The 20,461-nt window shown below is 43.4% G+C and overlaps 1 protein-coding gene across 3 annotated transcripts in view; it reads right to left on the bottom strand.

Moving 5' to 3' along the window:
* Window positions 1-1,459: 1,459 nt before the first annotated feature.
* Window positions 1,460-20,461, bottom strand: part of LOC126092231 (G2/mitotic-specific cyclin-B-like) — a 46,505-nt gene continuing 27,503 nt past the window's right edge. For all 3 annotated transcript variants that reach the window (XM_049907733.1, XM_049907731.1, XM_049907732.1), the window contains exons 5-8: window positions 11,505-11,744; window positions 9,323-9,441; window positions 5,281-5,413; window positions 1,460-3,269 (exon numbers count right to left, since the gene is read on the bottom strand). In XM_049907733.1, coding sequence (XP_049763690.1) covers window positions 3,171-3,269; window positions 5,281-5,413; window positions 9,323-9,441; window positions 11,505-11,744 — 591 coding nt within the window. In that variant the 3' untranslated portion in view covers window positions 1,460-3,170. The remainder of the gene's footprint in view (window positions 3,270-5,280; window positions 5,414-9,322; window positions 9,442-11,504; window positions 11,745-20,461) is intronic.

The raw sequence follows: 20,461 nt of genomic DNA, 5'->3' as shown, positions 1-20,461 counted from the left end.
ATACATCTCAGGTTGCAATGGAATATTGGCAATTTCTGTGTCGAGCGTTGGTGAATCTTTCCCAGTCGGCCTTCTGACAAATCTTCATATGAATAGCACCTCCTCTGGCATTACCATGGCATTCACTTTGCAAATTACAGGTCTATGTTGCATGGATGGGATGGGCTTACCCATCATCTTGACACAGCTACCAGCAACTTTTGATGACACAAATATATTATCAGGCTTTTAGCCTCTCCTCCACCGACCACTGTCGAAGGATGCCGGCAGCTTCGGATCATGAATTAGCTGAAGATTACGACTCTCTGCCCAGGTCTCTAGTTTTTCACGATTGCTATCTGAATTTGGGTATCCCCATGATGTGCTTTGGCAGTTATAATCACCAAGGGTGAAGTTTACATCCTGGTAGTTAAAGTTGTTAGGTGCTTCAAACGTGAAGTCGACACTGGGAGGCTTGTATATAGAAGTAGCACAGAAGTGTGGCATACATACTGAAAGAATCTATGTCATCCCTCTCAGTCAGAGAAGTTGATGTGATATTTAGGTTTGGTCTGCTGAAAATGGAACTACCGTATTTATCATGGAGCCATTCCAGAACTAGTTCCATAACATTCGATTTGGTCACGTGACTGGCGTGGGTGTTCATGGGGACTGGGAGTTGACAGTGGCTGTTGTTGACATCACTCTGTAACATGCAGAAAAGTATAGAAGAAACGCCACCTGGTGAAAGCAGAACAAAGTCATTAGACGAGAGGAATGGAAATGTGAAAAAGAGAAGAAAGTGAGTTTAGTAAATAAAAACTAATTTTCTTCAGAAGCAACTGTTATAGCGGCCTAGTAACAAAAGTTTTTTTTTTAGTGTCTAATGTCATTGTTGTGCTATATGTATATACCTAATAAATTACCAGTATTTCCAAGCTGTGGCCATAGAGGATAGAAGAACTTCAATCTCCTGAAAATGGTGTGCATCAAGCAATTTCATGGAGCCCAACAAAACAGAGTCAGCACGCTTTCATAATGAAACACTGCTCATCAAATTCTCCAGTTAGAGACTGACCAAGTGGTGGAGACTGGAGTGAGAAGGGCTACACATTTGAATATTCCATTGAGAACATGGCAGGAAATATAATACATGGTTGCAGAAGTACATTTTTAGGAGTGCTTGGCATTACAAAACATTGAGTTGAAGGTGTTTTCAAACGTTTGAAGAAAGAAGGATGTCTTATACCCATTGAAACCCATGGTGGTTATAGAAAGACTGCTGTTTACAGCACCAGGATTACGTCTTTAAAAACTTCTATTAAACAGTTTAAAAGAAGTGAATCACATTACTGTAGGTCAAGAAGTGCTCATATTTATTTGGACACTAATCTAAGTATAGCTAAAATGTGGGAAATGTACCAGAAATCTGTTTCTGATTATCTAAAATTTACACAATCATTGTTCCGGAAAGTTTTTGTCACCAATTTTAATATCAGTTTAAAAGCCCCACCCACAGATGTTTGTTCTGCTTCCCTGCAACTAACTGAGAAAATAAAGCATGAGAATGATGAGCAAGTATTAAAGAAACTACGGACAGATTTCACATTGTACACACTGCAAGCTAAAGGATTTTACAAACTTCTAAAAGAGGAAACCCTTAGTGTGTACATTGTATCATTCTACGTGCAGAAGAATCTACCGACACCAAAGCTGCCTGACCAAACTGCATACTATTCCAGACAGTTGTATTCGTACAATTTGACGGTTTCTGGACATTTTACTGGGAAATTAGTGTTACGTAAAGAGAATGTTGCTTTATACTCCTGGGGGAGAACATGAAATGAAAAGTCATCTAATAAAGTGGCTTCCACAGTGTTACATGAACTACAGCGTAAAGCAGATTCAGATACTTTCAGTGTAAGTCTTGGGCGGATGGCTGCCCTGGACAAAATAGGAACACTACAATTTTGGCAATGTGCCTTTCCCGGTTATCCTGTACTCTGCTGAACATTCAGAAGATGAAAGTCTTTTTCCCTGTCACTGGTCATTCACTCGTCCTGAGTGAGTGTGATTGGAACAAATGAAAGAGATTTAAAGAAAAAGGAGAAAATTCTTCAACTAGAAAAGTACCATGAAGTTTTTAGGAAACATGGAATTGTAGAGCTCTTGAATAGTCACTCGAATCATGATGATTTGAAAGCTGAAGCTAAAACATGTGAAAGATCCAGGAGCACTTCACTTTAAAATTTCACAAACTAAGAGATTTGTGCAGACTAGGAAGTCAAACTCGGTCACCGTTAGTGGAGAACTCAACTATAATTTCGAGATTCCGCAGCTTTCGTTAGTTATGAAGAAAGGTAAATGGGTGAAAGACATAAATCCTATAGAACCAGTTTCTGGCATCAGAGTAAATACCTTGAAGGTACAAGATATCAGAAAGTTGCTTCTAAAAGATTACAGGGAGCAATGGAACTAACGTGAGGAAATGAAATGGTTTCAGAAGACCATTGATTAAAATGACACCAAACAAGAGGTACCCGCAGAAGCTGATCTCTGTGACTGCCTCATTCAGAATAGTGAGGCCGATTATGATGATGTGGAAGTGATTTTATACTTTCAGGAACTGAACACTATTGTGGAATGTATAGGCTAACAGAACCACTTTCTTACATTTATATCATTAATAAAACAATTTCATGTTCTTCAATAAAACTGGAAGTTTTGAGTTTTTGTCGAACGTCCCTATAATAAATTTTAACAATACTGAGGATTTTACGATGTTAGAATAGTGCAATTTGCGGAGTTCAGTTAAAGTTCGTTACATACACTGCAAACTCCATTCCTTAGTTACAAACATGGCCAACATCATATTTCAACAGTCATTTCCTACTTAGCTATGTAAGATCATATGAAAATGTTGATGTAAACACAATTCTAATTGCTAAGAAACTGTACAGTAATAATCAACTCGAAAGGCAGGTAGTAGATGTGCAAAACAAAACAATTTTTTTGCCTCTCCTGAAAAATTTTATGAAATTGAGTTGGCAATGTTTGTAGCTAGGCTACATTTACAATCAGTACAAAATTGACAAATTAACTGTATTATTTCGAAGTCAACTATATAAAATGTTCAGTATCTTACTACATACAAGATCAGTCACAAAAATTACACCATGTGTTTAACACTATCACAGAAGTTTTATTATCCTCTTCAAGTATACTGGTGTTACTTCAGGAAGACTGCTTACTTTCAGGAACATGCTGCTCGAGTACTTCTCATATAATGCCTGAAAGTCAGGAGAGAGATGGGTGTATTAATGGTCCACCAAAAAGACAAGGCTTACACACAGTTCTCATGAAAGCTCACTAGCTTTTCTGAGTCACAATACAGTCTTCTGATCTACCATGTATAACAGTACAGTTCTTAGTAAACCTCAAATGGCTTTTGATCACCTTACAGCAGCCTCAGAATGCCTCAAAGCAATTCATAGAGCTTATGAGTGATGCAGTAGTGTGACAACATCCACTTTCACTACTGATATAATTCTTTACATCTCAATATTTCAGTTCATCTCCTGACAAAAGTGATGTACCCAGAAGACATTGCCAGGTGTAAATGTAACTTTGTTCACGTACACACCTTTGGCAGGTGTGTAAATGATTAGAGAGAATTCTCTGTGACAGGCAGAACAGCCACTGTGTGTATTACCATTGTTACCAGTTCTCTTGTGACAAATAAGGAGAGAACAGCACCAGATGTTCAGTTATCACTGAAGAACACAGATGCTTTGTACTTGTGTGTGAGTGTTTGGAAGGGGCCTCATTGTGGATCTCAATTGGTCGACTGGTCAAATCGTGCAATTTTTAGATGTATTTTAGTAACTTCTATTATATCTTAAACACACTTATTTCCAAAAACACATTATGTTTTTCAGCATTCTGTCATTTTCAAAAGCAGTTTATGTCAATCATGTAAAATTGTTCACTGGATACAATGTACCACATCAACATTCTCAGATGCGAGGCAAGTGCACTTGTCTCACAATTGAGAATGTTGGTGTGATACAATGTACCTAATGAAAAGTTTTATATGACTAAAATAACACTGCCTTTGAAAATGATGGAATGTCGAAATGCATAAGGTGTTCTTGGAAATAAAAGTGTGGTCAGGACATAAGAGGAGGTATTGAAGTGCATCCAAATGGCCACTTTGTCTCATACCTTTTTCATGCAAACTGCAACTTTTGGTTGCAACAGTGGCTCAATGGTGGACTACAATGGTACACGAGAGCAGGCATACTCTTATTCAAGATCTCGTCAACCATGTTGAAGAACAACTGGGAAGCATCACTGTATTGTGCATTGAGCACATCATAACCCCTTCAAATATGCACCTGCCATCTGAGAACAACACTGTCATCCCACACCACCGGTTGGAGACTAGCAGCAGATGGAATAGGAAATTACCATACTGTGCATAGGCTGCCATTAACACCACAACAATAACAGCTGCAGTTGGAGTGGTGCCGTGACCAGCGAGCATGGACTGCTGATAAATGGTGTTGTGTTTAGTTATGAATTGCAGCTCTGCACTACCCTAGATGGCCATAGTCAGTGAGAATGGCAGAAACCTGTGGGAGAGGTTCCACCCAGTCTCCCAATGTTCTGCAGAGTCAAAGTGATTTATCTCTTGGTGTCACGATATGGGAAGCCATTAAGTATCGCTTCAGGTCATAGCTTTCAGGTCATATCTTGTAGTGACTGAAGTAACTGACAAGACAACAGAACACAACAGACGTCCTGCATCCTCTTGTGTGACAGTATAATGATGCCATCCCAATAGAATATTTGGGTGTGTTTGTGGGAGGGGGGAGGGGGCAGCTCTGATGTTAGTATGTCCCAGTGCCTGTATCCAGGATATCAAGGATCAGTTACAATATCTGTAGGCCAAAATGTATCAGGAGAGGATACAATGGGCTTATGACTCCATTCTCAACGATCAGTATATGCATCCAAGTCAGAAGATGTGCAAAGTCATACTGGAGAAGTTATTAGCCTTCCCAACCTTTGTACATTTGTACTGCTCCTGAACCCAATGCCAAAATGCCTCCTTACTCCCTACCCCAAAAATGAAAAAAATAAAAACTCAACTATCCTTTAAATTTAGCAGTGTCTTTCTGGTTAAGTGATCTCTCTGGTAATCACATAATATTATTTTCCTTACCAGAGTTCAAATAGCTAAATGTCACTAAGCCAACACTTTAAAAAGCAAATTAAACTTTAACACCTTTAGCATACCTGATATTTTAAACTTTCAATGCTTATGACCGCAAATGCAATTTTTTTTGAAATATATGCTATGTCTTTCAGTTTGTACTGCGAATAATAGATGAGTGTTTCAGACCAGACATGTTCATTTTTTCTCCTCAGCCTGAAACGTGCAAAATAATAGATTATGATAACACTTTTACACTATCTTTGATATAAGGAATATTCAATGAATATTTATTGTTTGGTATATACAAATACTTACTTATTTATAAATAAAGTAACACATGAAGTACATTACCATTACATATTCACACAATGTTGTGCTATTTATTTTCACTGATGTGGCAGCCATGATAATTTAGTCATCTTTGCTCACCAGTGATAATTAACAGTTCCAGTTTTTCACAATACATGGATCATACTTTTGGATATATTTAACTTAGGAGGAATCTCTAATGCTTTAAAGACACCAATAAAGCAATCTTACAGTTACCAAGTGTTTACTTAAAAACAGTTCAACGTAACTTCTGTTCAGGAGTAGGCCTTTTTCCTTTTTTGTCAAAAGACTAAACAATAGGTATTCTTAAGGATGGAAATAACAGCATGGTCAAAAGCAGAGGACACAGCTGCACTTTGAAGATACTGAATGAGGTAGCAAAAGTGATGTTACATATCACTTCGAAAGTGATGTGAAACCCTGTGTCTACCTTGCTGACCAACGATGCTTGCAGTCTATAAAAAGAAAATTTAATATGGAATCTAGATAGATAACATGTCAGATGTCTGAGATGGGATGATGATTGCATTAATTACTCAAGTGGCAGAATCTACGGGGATGTTGATGCAGGCTCCATGGAGCTTTGCCCCAGGTTGAAGAAGTGCATCGATCCTGGTGCAATCACCATAGATGACAATAGGAAAAAAGCAAACAAAAGATGATTTTTTCAAAGTATTCATTTTCTTGTAAAGCTTTGCACTGTAACAAATAAAGTTTTAGGTAATGCTCCCTATGTCTTACAGTTGTCAATAGAAGATGTGTTTGCATTTTATGGAACAATATACAGAAGTTTTACTGAAGGACTCTTCATATTTATTCTTGATAGTTCTCTATATGTGGAAGCATTTAACTTCCAGTGTACTTGAGATTGTAACAGCAGCAAAGTCCAAAGATATGCATCACCATGGTCTTACATAAGGGAGATCAATGACAGAGTCAAACTCGAAAATCTGGACTTGCATATACAGAGGATCATTGAACAAATAACTGACAAAGATAACAGCAATCAAAATATGAAAATGGGTGAACAGCAACAGTAAATGAAAATTGAAAACCAAAACAGCAGCAATCATAAAGCAAACAACTTTGTATGTAAGTTAGTTTGCATTATATATTGAAAGAACACTTTTGGTTAGTTAAAATGTGTCACTAATGAAAGAATGTTAGTATAGGGTTGGCCTACAAAAACAAAAATGAATGATTAAATTAGCAATGGAATTCAATATTGTGTCTGAAAAACCCAATGAGAACTGTGCTATAGAGAAAGTGAATTGAACAAAAATTTTCATAGAATACAGAAGTTCAGGCTAGCATAGGAGGGGGAGGTGGCGGGAGATGTCCAAAAGTAAAAATTTTTCTGGCAGTTGGTAGAACACTAGTTCTGAATTACCCGGTTATATGTCTTCATTAGACACCATTTTGTATCAGTTGCCATAGAGGCAATGGTGGAGAAACATTGTTGTCAACCTGACTTCTGTAAGTGCACAGCTTCCATTTTTGCCGATTTTTGCAGTTGCAGACATTAAATACCAACATGGTAATATCATGTTCTTCTTCCTGTTGGGGAAATCAGCAGTAGAAAATGTCAATGCTGTAGACAGCATACGGGGATGAAGCATCAAGACAGGCAAGGATTTACAAATAATTTTCTCATTTTAAAAGTGGTCAAATGTCAATTGAAGAGTAATCACAACCAGAACATCCCTCCACATCCAGAACAGACAAAACCAATGAAAAAACCTGTATTGAGATCATGTTTGAACGTCTTATAACAATTGAGCTGGTGAAAATCACTGGAATATCCTGGAGTTCATGCCAACAAATTTTAAGTAAAGATGAAATGTGTTGCAGTAAAATGCATTTAACATGTGCTTTTTGATGACCAAAGAGCCAGTCATCTGCACATGTGCCAGAAATTGAAAGAACAGTCAGAAAACGATCTGGATTTTGACACCAAAGTCATCACAGTTGACAAATCATGCTGTTATGGATATGACCCAGAAACAAAGCAACAACCCAGTGAGTGGAAGACTCCATCACCAAGGCCAAAGAAAGCAAGGCAAGTAAAATCCCATGTGAAGACAATGTTGGTTTGTTTTTTGACAGCAAGGGGATCATCCACTGAATTTGTTGACAAGGGTACCACAGTTTACCAACATTACTGCCATGCAGTGACAAAATGATTAAATGAAGCAGTGAGAGGAAAAAACTGCCTGTCATTGTGTCAATCAGGAGATTGGCTTTTTCACCTTGACAATATCCTTGCTGCTCACACAGCACTGAGTGTCTTGCAGTTTTAGGCAAAAAACTGAACGACAATAGTTCCCGAATCACTGTGCTAATCATACTGGCCGCCTGTGACTAATGCCTAAGAGAGGAAATAAACGTTTTCAAGAAGTAAAAGAAGTGAGGGGAGAAAAAATTGCTAGAGGCACTAAACAGCTTAACTTCAGACAAGATCAACTACTGTTTCCACCAATGGAAAAAACATTAGAAGACGTATATTATGTCTGATGGTCACTATTTTGAAGGAGCAAAAATGTTCCATCAAACATGCTTTTTTTTTTTTAACAATGCATTGTTTTTGGGCCCCCCCACTAGCAAGTTCTCACTTTTATGACGGGGAAAAAGTGGCAAGGCATTGGAATTATAATGAAAACAGTAATATTTCAACTAATGAAGAACATGTAGTCTCATTTAGAATATTGTTTGGTGCAACAAGTTTATCAAAACACATCTTATGTGAGAATTACAGTTATATTAAAGGCTTGCTTTCATTCTTCATTTTTGGCTGAAGTCCACACCTCTAATTTACAAATAAAAGCATGTTTTTATGTATTTCTGAATTGTTTTACATGTAACATGTTTCTTAAGTATCACTATCATCTGATGGGTGCCACACTTTTGGGTCTTGCACCACTATAAGTCACCTACTTACGTTTCACACAGTCTGGACATTCCATTTCATGTCTCCATCTTCATGGGATTACATCACACAATCTGGTTTCCTTACAGTCCTCCTTTCTTGAAGTCTAAGCAAGTTTCTATGTTTATTAATGTTAACTTACTTTTTTGACACAGAATTTTAATTTATCTACTTTGTAATGATTGTTATTTCAATGTGTCACACTTCTGATAATGGTGTACACATCAAAATCAGCAATGTGACCAATAATAAATTAATAATTGCAGTAAAGTCTTGATTATGCAAACAGTCTACACAAATATCATGTTCTGCATCATTACATGATAAACACTGCCACATGCACAGTAATGCCTTCCTGTTGCATAGATTCATTAACTATGCACAAAAATTAGGAGAAGACTAAAGGCACACAGGCTTAGATATAATACTAGTGCACAAGTTAAATTTACAAATGTTTGTAGTAAACATACAATTAAAATACTTACAATTTTTTGGACATTAAAAAAGGGCAAAATTTTATCATTTTAAAAGACCAATGGCTAAATCAACCTATATGGTATGGGCTTTACCCCAGTACTCAATTTATGTTCACACACAAATTGCTAAATTTAACAAAGAAGAACTTTATGGCACTAAAATGAAACAGCTGATAAAGGGGGACACTACACAAATTTAGTGTTTGGAAAAGAAATTTTAAGTGGCAATAAGTGTAATTTAACGAACTACAATTGTCTGAGCTGAACTATAAAAAACAACCCACCCATCCATAAGCATTTAGATATTTCTTGTCTCAAAGTTCATGTATGGAGGGAGAAACAAGCATTAAAACATCTTAACTGGTATTCCCAAAATACTTTATTTCTTACCAGAGTGCAAGATATAGAGCCGCAGCTGCAAGACATGATGGAGCAAAGTGACACAGCTCATAATCCAGTAAACACATTTCTTGGAAGTACTTTGCTAAAGTGTATGTTACCTCGTCCGGCTGAAAGTTACAAATCCACGTGAATACATGGGAAACAACTGCTGAGGAAGTAAGGACAATGAGCAGAAGTACCAGTTGTCTACTAATAGATGTATAAACACACGGAATACACTTTAAGATAGATGCCTAGTGCCATGCAACTTACAGTTTCAAGAACCTGTACTAAGTGATATACCTTGAATAGCCAACTCCCTACATACTGATCCCTTGGGAACTGCAGAGATAAGATTGTTGTAATTACAGTGCACACACAGTAATTTAGGAACTCAATCTTCCTGCATTCCATATGTGAATGGTACAGTAAGGAGAGCCTAAAGGTGGCAGAATGTGAAGTAACTAAATATCTGATAACAGCATAGAGAAAGTTAAGAAAAATTAAAAATCTCAAGGAATTCTGTAATTAAGCTGAATGTACACAAATTTCAACTGCATGTGTAGCCAGTAATAAAACTTAATGTAGGAAAAGATAGATTGCTACATACCATAAACAAGAAACGTCAAGTTGCAGACAGGCACAATTAAAAGACGCTCACATATAGCTGAACACGCACACTAGAAAGCGCATTTCGTGCAAACACGACTGTCAACTCCAGCATTAAAATTCATGAATTAACAAGCCCTTTCACTAATATTCTATAAAATTCAAGGACATATCAATGTTAGTCTCTGCTCTTTAGTTGACAGCTTTCACAAATGAAATATTCTCTTTTTTTTATTCAAAAAGATATATATTCTAAAATTTATTGCGTCCAGCACTGGCCAGTGCTTAGTGTTTACGTTTGAGGGGAGAGAGTGCCTAATTCTCTCCAATAGAAATGTGAAAAAGCAAGTAACAGTACTATTGGTTTTCAGATCTACAGGTTCCTCACATAGATGAGAAAAATGGAAAATGGTTAGGGGAAAAAGGAGCGGGAGGGGGGGGGGGGGGGGGGGGAGTGTCAGGGAAATTTTCTTGACCTCTTTCCTCCAATTTACTTTCGTCTCCTTAACATCCAGTACCTTACAATCCGGGTTGTGGTCTGCACCCCCCCCCCCCTCCCTCCAAAGCTAAGAATGTTACTGTTAATTAATTTTCATGTTTTTCTATTCTATCACCAATATCATTATTTTGTGCCTCGTAAACTATCTATCTCATAATATACTCAAATTTTAGATAAATTAAGGACACTGAATTTAACACTATAAGTAACTTTCAAAATTTAAATGAAAGGAACCTTGGTAGCTTGCACCAGCTCTTTTTTGTAACTATTCTATACTAACTGCAAAGCTCAAGAGGACTGAACCCCCTGCTGCTCCTGTCCACCACTTCCTATAGCAATATATTACAATCTGGACCCATTCAATAGGAGATGCACAGGAACATCTGCTCAAATAGCCAGATGAAGACTGTCCCAAATGAATTAAGGTGATTGAGATGGTTCCCTTGAAACACACACATACTAATCATTTCTCCAGCCTCTAATCACATGTATAAGATAACCCTAATTTTCATTTGACTGAAACAGACTTACTTTTTTAGGCAATACTGTCAACAAGCACTTATTGTCTGACTCAGATTATAATTAAAAACAAGTATCTTAAATTACACATAAAATAATTTATGTGAATTTCTCAGCCTTTTGTGCCCATAAAACAAAATTTATTTCCATTTTAACAAACAGCAGGTACTATCTTGCATCGGCAATGTTGGGAAAGGTCCACAGGCATTTTAACCCTAACTTTAAACAGGAAAGAGTGAGAATAACCTTGTGTTTTATCATATCATTTAGATTCAAAAGTCCACTAAATTTTATCTGTAATACATTTTATAGATCTTTCAAATAGTACTTCAGACAAATCATTTTCTTAATGATACTAAAAACCACTGAAATTTGCTTTCCTCAAAAGGTTTATTACACAAGCAACCACAAAGAGAATTAAAAAAAAATCATTCTGCAGTTTCAATTCTCATTGGTTTGGGAAATATATTACGGTAAAGACTTGGAAAAAGTAAGAATAAAGCACAGCACTGATCTGGATTTTCAATGTCATGAAATTCATACCATCAAAGTAACTGTACTTACAGAAGATGCCTTGCTGTACCGACGAAGGAAGTGAACACTCAATGGATAACCAACAAAGAAACTGATGGTCCTCATGATCTGCATTTCCATTTGCAGTATTTCATTTTTTGTATACAAATTACTGCAAATATACACAAAACTGCTTATCTCAGGTGGGTATATTTCTTCATACTTGCTGGCCAATAACAGTGAAGCTGCACCAAGCAACTGTATCTTCTTTTTGTCCATTACATGCACTTTCTGGAAATATATAACTGTCTCTACATCCAGTTTTACAGGCTTCATGGCTTAATATTACTGTACAAGCATCCACTGCATTATGAACTAAGGTCTAGTACTAAAGGTAGTGTAATGAAAATTTAAGTAAGCTCCACCACCACTACAATGATGCAGAGTCAAGGTGGGAGCTTTCTTTGAGCAAGGAGTGGCCAATAGTCATTTTACCCATAGCATAATTGTAGCAGAGTGCCTGAAACATGGGTGTGGAAAATTTTTCTAACTCCATTTCTCATGGAATCAAATTGAACACCCAATGAAATCAAATTCAGACATAAAAACAATTTTCAAGGTTCTGAACACAAAATTGTAACAAGATTTTTGTTATACTGTGTGGCACATTAAATAGAAATACTTAGCATTAGCACTTCATTCATTAGCAACTTTAAAAAGATGAAAACTAATTCTGAAATAGAGATGTAATTAAAATATAATATTTCAGTCCACACTAAACTATCAATGGAAAGGTATTACTACATGGCAAGGTATTTCAGTAACAGCACGATCTCAGGTGAAGAATTGAGAGATTGTTGTGTCTTGTACAAACCAATGGAAAGATTTAAGGAAAACTTAAGCAGAATGCTGTGTTGCTGTTACCCAATTTGAGGGGGCAGGGGTGGGAAGAGGGCTGACTACGACCGCTCACCACCACAAAAACCACAGCAACCCAAGCACAAAGGAATGTTGTCCATTTTGCTTTACTCTCTTCTTCCTTAACACAGTAGTTAAATGTATTGAAATTGCATAACCAACCGCAAAATTAATCAAACAACACAATAATTGAAATACCTAGATGGAAATTACATAAAATCAGGAAAAGGCAATGACATACCTATGGAAGAATGGTGTGTGGCACACACAAACATGTAATAGAAAGCAGTTAACACTAGCTTTCAAGCTCTTGCTTTCTTTTTTTCTAGTAACAGCACACACATTCACACACACACAACCAGACAGACACCAAAACATTTCAATTACTGAAAGCAGTGGCCTCAGCAGATGGAGATGTGGCAGAGTAAGGAAGGACACATGAGGCAAAGGGGGGTTGGTTGGTTGGTTGGTTTAAAGGCGGGAGAAGGGACCAAACTACGAAGTCATTGGTGCCTTGTTCCTAATAAAACAGTGCCACAAGTTTGAGAATAAAATGGATGAAACATATAACACGAAATGGAAAGAAAGGAAAAGCCACAACAACAAAGGGAAGGCAATGAACACTAAAAGGAACAAAAGAGGACAAGAAAACAGAGAGACGCTAGAAACAGAAGAGAGTAAAACATGAAATCAGATTACAGTGGCTGGCCAACCATGAGAATAAAAAGGAAAAGCCAGCCACTCTGCAACACATTCAAACCTCCACCCTAAAAGCACTAGGGTGGAAGACACAGAGGGACAAAGGACATGCGCTAAAACCTATATAGAAATATAAAACCCACTCTCACGGATAAAACGTAAAACGGGCATTGTCACCCAACACTGAAGGCAGGGTGCTGGGAAAGTTAAAAGTCTGCCGCAGAGCAGCAGAAAGCGGGCAGTCCAGCAAGATATGGATGACTCATTTGGGAGCCACAGCAACTCTGAGGTGGGTCCTCATGACGGAGTAGGTAGCCATGCACTAGCCACATGTGGCCAATGCGGAGCCAGCAGAGAACAACGGATTCCCTGCGACAGGCCCGCATGGAAGACTGCCACACATTCATAGTCTCCTTAATGACACACAGTTTGTTGTGGGTGCTGTTATGCCATTCTGTCTCCCAAAGCCTTAAAACCCTGCGGTTAAGACAGAACCCAGGTCAGCTTTCGGAGATGCCTATCTCCAGAAGCAGTTTCTGCATCGCCTGTTTGCCCAGCCTGTCGGCAAATTCGTTGCCGGGGATTCCAATGTGTCCTGGGGTCCACACAAACACCATGGAACAATGGGACTGTCCCAGGGCATAGATGGACTCCTGAATGGACACTACCAGAGGGTGGCGAGGGTAGCACTCGTCGACAGCTTGTAGGCTGCTCAATGAGTTAGTACACAGGAGAAATGACTTGCTAGGGCATGAGCGGATGACTCAAGAGCACGAGATATGGCCGCCAGCTCTGCAGTGAAAACACTGCTGCCAATTCGCAAGGAGTGCTGCTCAATATGTCCTCCATGAACAAATGCAAAGCCTACGTGACCATCAGCCAGTGTAAACCACTTCAGAGCCCCAGAACATGTCAAGAATCGAGAGGAAATGACAGCGGAGAATGGTGGGATTAACGGAGTCCTTAGGGCAAAGCAAAAGGTCCAGACAAAACTAGGGCCGAGGCGTACAACATGGAGCTGTATGTGAACGGGCCGCAAGCAGAGGTGGTAAAGGGAAGGACTTCAGTTCTGAGAGAAGGGACCGCACGCGAACCGCAATCATTAGCCCCGATCTGGGCCGCCAATGTGGGCAGGAAAAGGAGATGGTAATTCAGATGCACAGGGGAACTATGAATGTGTGCTGTATAACTGGCGAGCAGTTGTGCAAGTCTGATCTGTAGTGGAGGGACACCAGCTTCCACCAGTACGTTGGTCACCAGACTCATTCTAAAAGCTCCTGTCGCTAATCAAACCCCACAGTGGTGCACAGGGTCGAGCAAATACAATGTTGAAGGTGCTGCTGAACCATAAACCACACTCCCATAGTCAATTCAGGATTGGTTGGTTGGTTGGTTTGGGGGGGATTAAAGGGACCAGACTGCGACGGTCATCGGTCCCTTTTTCCAAAAAAAAAGTAAAACCACCCAAAGAGAATTAAAACGAACAACAGGAAAGACGTCAGATGACACAGGACAAGAGATACTCCTACAGAGATCAGACGAAACAAATTAAAATCACACAGAGTGTGACAGTGGTTGGCCAACCATAGAGAAAAAGGAAAAGCCAACCACCGAGAACACATTAAAAACTCAGCGTAAAATCGTAGGCCAATGGCCAGAATCAACACAAAAGAACAGAACAAACACTCAGAGTAAATAATAAAAACCCCCTGCCCGAATAAAACGGAAAACTAAGTCAGCCATACCAGGGTCATCACATAAGAGGGCAGGGAGCGTATCAGGCAGCGCAAATGTCTGCCTGACCACAGCTAAAAGGGGGCAGGCCAACAAAATGTGGGCCACTGTCAAAGCCGCCCCGCAGCGACATACAGGAGGGTCCTCCCGGCGCAGTAAATAACTGTGTGTCAGGTGGGAGTGGCCAATGCGGAGCCGACAAAGGATGACAGAGTCCCTGCGGTTGGCTCGCAGGGATGACCGCCACACAGTCGTCGTCTCCTTGATGGCACGGAGTTTATTGGGCATGATCCGATTGCACCATTCAGCGTCCCAAAGCGCAAAAACTTTTCGGCGGAGGACTGCCCGCAAATCAGTCTCTGGGAGGCCAACGTCCAGAGACTGTTTACTCGTGGCCTCTTTCGCCAGGCGGTCAACATGTTCATTGCCCGGGATACCGACATGACCGGGGGTCCACACAAAGACCACAGAGTGGCCGCAACGCGCAAGAGTATGCAGGGACTCATGGATAGCCATCACCAGACGAGAACGAGGAAAACACTGGTCGAGAGCTCGTAAACCGCTCAGGGAATCGCTACAGATAACGAAGGACTCACCTGAGCAGGAGCGGATATACTCTAGGGCACGAAAGATGGCGACTAGCTCAGCAGTGTAAACGCTGCAGCCAGCCGCCAAGGACCGTTGTTCAGAATGGTCCCCTAGAGTTAGCGCATACCCGACACGACCAGCAACCATCGAACCGTCGGTGTAAACAATTCCAGAGCCCTGATACGTGGCCAGGATTGAATAAAAGCGGCGGCGGAAGGCCTCTGGAGGGACCAAGTCCTTCGAGCCCTGTGCCAAGTCGAGCCGAAGGCAAGGGCGAGGAACACACCACGGGGGTGTACGCAGAGGCGCCCGGAAAGGAGGTGGAACTGGGAAAAACCCAAGCCCGCAGAGAAGCTCCTTGATGCGTACGGCGATCGGACAACCCGACCGGGGCCGACGGTCTGGCAGATGGACGACTGACTGTGGGAACAGGACACGATAATTTGGATGCCCGGGCAAGCTAAAAACATGGGCAGCATAAGCGGCCAGCAAACGTTGGCGTCGGAACCGCAGTGGAGGTACACCTGCCTCCACTAGGACGCTGTCCACAGGGCTGGTGCGGAAAGCACCAGTGGCAAGGCGTATCCCGCTGTGGAGAATTGGGTCCAGCACCCGCAACGCAGATGAGGATGCTGAGCCATAAGCTAGGCACCCATAATCCAGGCGAGACTGGATTAACGCCTGGTAGAGCCGCAACAGGGTAGATCGGGCGGCGCCCCAGCGGGTGTGGCTCAAACAACGCAGGGCGTTGAGATGCCGCCAACACGCTTGTTTAAGCTGCCGGATATGAGGCAGCCAAGTCAACCGGGCATCAAAAAGGACACCCAAAAACCTGTGGGTCTCCACCACAGCAAGAAGTTCGTCGGCAAGATAAAGCCGCGGCTCAGGATGGACCGTTCGGCGCCGGCAGAAATGCATAACGCGGGTCTTGGCAGCCGAAAACTGAAAACCACGCGCTACAGCCCAAGACTGCGCCTTGCGGATTGCGCCCTGTAGCTGACGTTCAGCTGCTGCAATGCTAATAGAACTATAGTAAAGACAGAAGTCGTCAGCATACAGGGAAGCAGAAACAGAATTTCCTACTGCCGCAGCGAGACCGTTTATTGCAATTAAAAACAGGCAGACACTGAGGACAGAGCCCTGGGGTACCCCGTTCTCCTGGACGAGGGAGGAACTATACGAGGCCGCGACTTGCACGCGGAAGGTACGATACGACAGAAAATTTCTGATAAAGATCGGCAGAGGGCCCCGAAGACCCCATCCATGAAGCGTAGAAAGGATGTGATGACGCCATGTCGTATCGTACGCCTTCCGCATGTCGAAAAAGACAGCGACCAGGTGCTGACGGCGGGCAAAGGCTGTACGGATGGCCGACTCAAGGCTCACCAGATTGTCGGTGGCGGAGCGGCCTTTACGGAACCCACCCTGAGACGGAGCCAGAAGGCCCCGAGACTCCAGCACCCAATTTAAGCGCCGGCTCACCATCCGTTCAAGCAACTTGCAAAGAACGTTGGTGAGACTAATGGGACAGTAGCTGTCCACCTCCAGAGGGTTCGTTCCAGGTTTCAAAATGGGGATGACAATACTTTCCCGCCATTGCGACGGAAACTCACCCTCGACCCAGAGACGGTTGTAAAGGTCGAGGAGGCGTCGCTTGCAGTCCACTGAAAGGTGTTTCAGCATCTGACAGTGGATGCGATCTGGCCCGGAAGCGGTATCAGGGCAAGCGGCAAGGGCACTCTGAAATTCCCACTCACTGAATGGAGCGTTGTAGGGTTCAGAAGCGTTGGTGCGAAAAGAAAGGCTCCGACGTTCCATCCGCTCTTTAATGGAGCAGAAGGCCTGGGGGTAATTCGCAGAAGCGGAACTCATAGCAAAATGCTCTGCTAAGCGGTTTGCAATGACGTCGGAGTCAGTACAAACTGCTCCATTCAGTGAGAGCGCAGGGACGCTGGCAGGGGTCCGATAGCCGAAGACCCGTCGAATCTTGGCCCAGACCTGCGATGGAGTGACATGGAGTCCAATGGTGGACACATACCGCTCCCAGCACTCCTCCTTGCCTTGGCGGATAAGGAGGCGGGCCCGCGCACGCAGCCGTTTGAAGGCGATAAGGTGGTCCATGGAGGGATGTCGCTTGTGACGCTGGAGCGCCCGCCGGCGATCTTTAATCGCTTCAGCGATCTCAGGCGACCACCAAGGCACAGCCCTCCGCCGAGGGGACCCAGAATAACGGGGAATGGCAGACTCGGCGGCAGTGACGATGCCGGCGGTGACTGATGTAACCACCGCATCAATGGCATCAGTTGAGAGAGGCTCAATAGCGGCAGTGGAGGAGAACAAGTCCCAGTCAGCCTTATTCATAGCCCATCTGCTAGGGCGCCCAGAAGAGTGACGCTGTGGTAGTGACAGAAAAATCGGAAAGTGGTCACTACCACACAGGTCGTCATGCACACCTCCAGTGGACAGATGGTAAGAGGCTAGGGCTACAGATTGAAAGGTCAATGGCGGAGTAGGTGCCATGCACCACACTGAAGTGTGTGGAGGCACCATCATTCAAAATCGAGAGATCGAGCTGCGACAATAAATGCTCAACAGTGGCGCCTCGACCTGTTGCCACTGACCCACCCCACAGAGGGTTATGGGCATTAAAGTCGCCCAGTAATAAGAAAGGTGGCGGCAATTGGGCTATCAGTGCAGCCAGGACATGCTGCGCGACATCACCCTCCGGCGGAAGGTAAAGACTGCAGACGGTAAGAGCCTGCGGCATCCACACCCTAACAGCGACAGCCTCTAAAGCTGTTTGTAGAGGGACAGACTCGCTGTGAAGAGAGTTAAGGACATAGATGCAGACGCCACCAGACACCCTTTCATAAGCTGCTCGGTTCTTATAATAACCCCGATAGCCACGGAGGGCGGGGGTGCGCATTGCTGGAAACCAAGTTTCCTGCAGAGCAATGCAGAGGAAAGGGTGAAGGCTGATAAGTTGGCGGAGCTCAGCTAGATGGTGGAAGAAACCGCTGCAGTTCCACTGGAGGATGGTTTTGTCCATGGCTGAGAAAGGCGTGCCGGGACTGGGACGGCAGATTATGCCGCTGTGTCACCTGCTGCCTCCGATTGAGCACCCGTGCTACTGCTATTGCTATTCACGGCGTCTGAGGGACCGGCGAGATCGAGGTCCTCAGCGGACGCCAGAATCTCCACCTCGTCCTCAGACGCAAAGCTAGAAGGTAGCGATGGGGTGGCTACCACCGCGCGTTCCTTGGGCTTAGAGCTGCTCTTCTTTGATTTCTCACGCTGCTCCTTGGGTTTAACTGGCTGGGAGGGCTTCACCGATTCAGTCTCCAGGACTGAGGAGGATCGGGAAGCCCTTCGACCTGCAGATTGTGGGCACTTACGCCACTGTCTATCGTCAGCCTTCCCGCCGGTGGAAACCTGGGAAGGGAGGGACCCAAGGGACCCCTTGCGAGCGTGAGAAGCTGAAGAAGTTTGACACTTCTCCGGCTTAGAAGCGGGGACCGACGTCCCCGATGGGGGGGATGGTGTTGCTCCTGAGGTAGGTGGCACAGGAGCAACCCGGTGGGTAGAGCCCCCCACTGGCAAGGGGGCAGGAGGAGTTGTACCACTCGTCGATCCGGCCGGAAGGCGCGAAACTGATGGGGCTAGCACAGGTGTTGTAGCAGTGGCGTAGGAAGTTGTCATTCGCACTGGATGTAATCGGTCGTATTTCCGTTTGGCCTCAGTATAAGTCATTCGGTCCAGGGTCTTATATTCCATGATTTTTCGCTCTTTCTGGAATATTCTGCAGTCTGGCGAGCAAGGTGAATGGTGCTCCCCGCAGTTGACGCAGATGGGAGGCGGGGCACATGGAGTATCGGGATGAGATGGGCGTCCGCAATCTCGACATGTGAGGCTGGAAGTGCAGCGGGAAGACATATGGCCGAACTTCCAGCACTTGAAGCACCGCATCGGGGGAGGGATATAGGGCTTGACGTCACATCGGTAGACCATCACCTTAACCTTTTCCGGTAACGTATCACCCTCGAAGGCCAAGATGAAGGCACCGGTAGCAACCTGATTGTCCCTCGGACCCCGATGAACGCGCCGGACGAAATGAACACCTCTATGTTCTAAGTTGGCGCGCAGCTCGTCATCAGACTGCAAAAGGAGGTCCCTATGGAAAATAACACCCTGGACCATATTTAAACTCTTATGTGGAGTAATAGTAACGTTAACATCCCCCAACTTGGCACAAGCAAGTAACCTGCGTGACTGGGCGGAGGATGCCGTTTGTATCAGTACTGAGCCAGAGCGCATTTTAGACAAGCCCTCCACCTCCCCAAACTTGTCCTCTAAATGCTCGACGAAGAACTGAGGCTTTGTGGAGAGAAAAGACTCCCCATCAGCTCTCGTGCAAACTAAGAATCGGGGCGAATAACTGTTACCTCCATCCTGGGACTTACGCTCTTCCCACGGCGTGGCCAGGGAGGGGAACGTTTTCGGATCGTACTTCTGAGCATTAAATTGAGCCCGAGAACGCTTAGAGACTGCTGGCAGCTGGCCGCCAGCGAGAGATGATGTACCACGCTTCATTGCGGGTCATCCGCCCTGATGCCACCTACTCCGACCAAGGGCCCTCCCCACGGGCGCCACCCAGCCACAGCAAAGGCCACCTGGCAGGATGGCCGTTGCCGGGAGTCCTGATACCCCAGGAGAATAGGCATCTACTCCTTGGCATACGTGGGGAGTTAACGGCACAGGCATCAGTAGAGCGATCCCTGTGTTGTCAGGGGGCTACAACCAAGAGGGTACATGGCGGCCCCACCACAACGGACTGGCTACCGTGCTGGATCTTAGGTGCAAAACTGTCCAAGGTCGTCGTCGCAGTTAAAAGAAACACTGCAGAGGGCAGCGTGGTAATCGCACCCAGGGACGTATCCCCGCCCTAAAGATCGAAAACGAGCGGGACACCATTGCAACGACGTGAAAGCCGGCTAAAGGTCTAATTGCACGACGGATACAGTGCACCATGTAAGGCGCCCTTCCCCAATTGGCTCGCTCTTCAGAATAAT

The sequence above is a fragment of the Schistocerca cancellata genome, chromosome 7, assembly GCF_023864275.1.
Source record: "Schistocerca cancellata isolate TAMUIC-IGC-003103 chromosome 7, iqSchCanc2.1, whole genome shotgun sequence".
Lineage (NCBI taxonomy): Eukaryota > Metazoa > Arthropoda > Insecta > Orthoptera > Acrididae > Schistocerca > Schistocerca cancellata.
The sequence above is the reverse complement of the archived record's forward strand: the minus strand, read 5'-3'. Positions and strand labels throughout refer to the sequence as shown.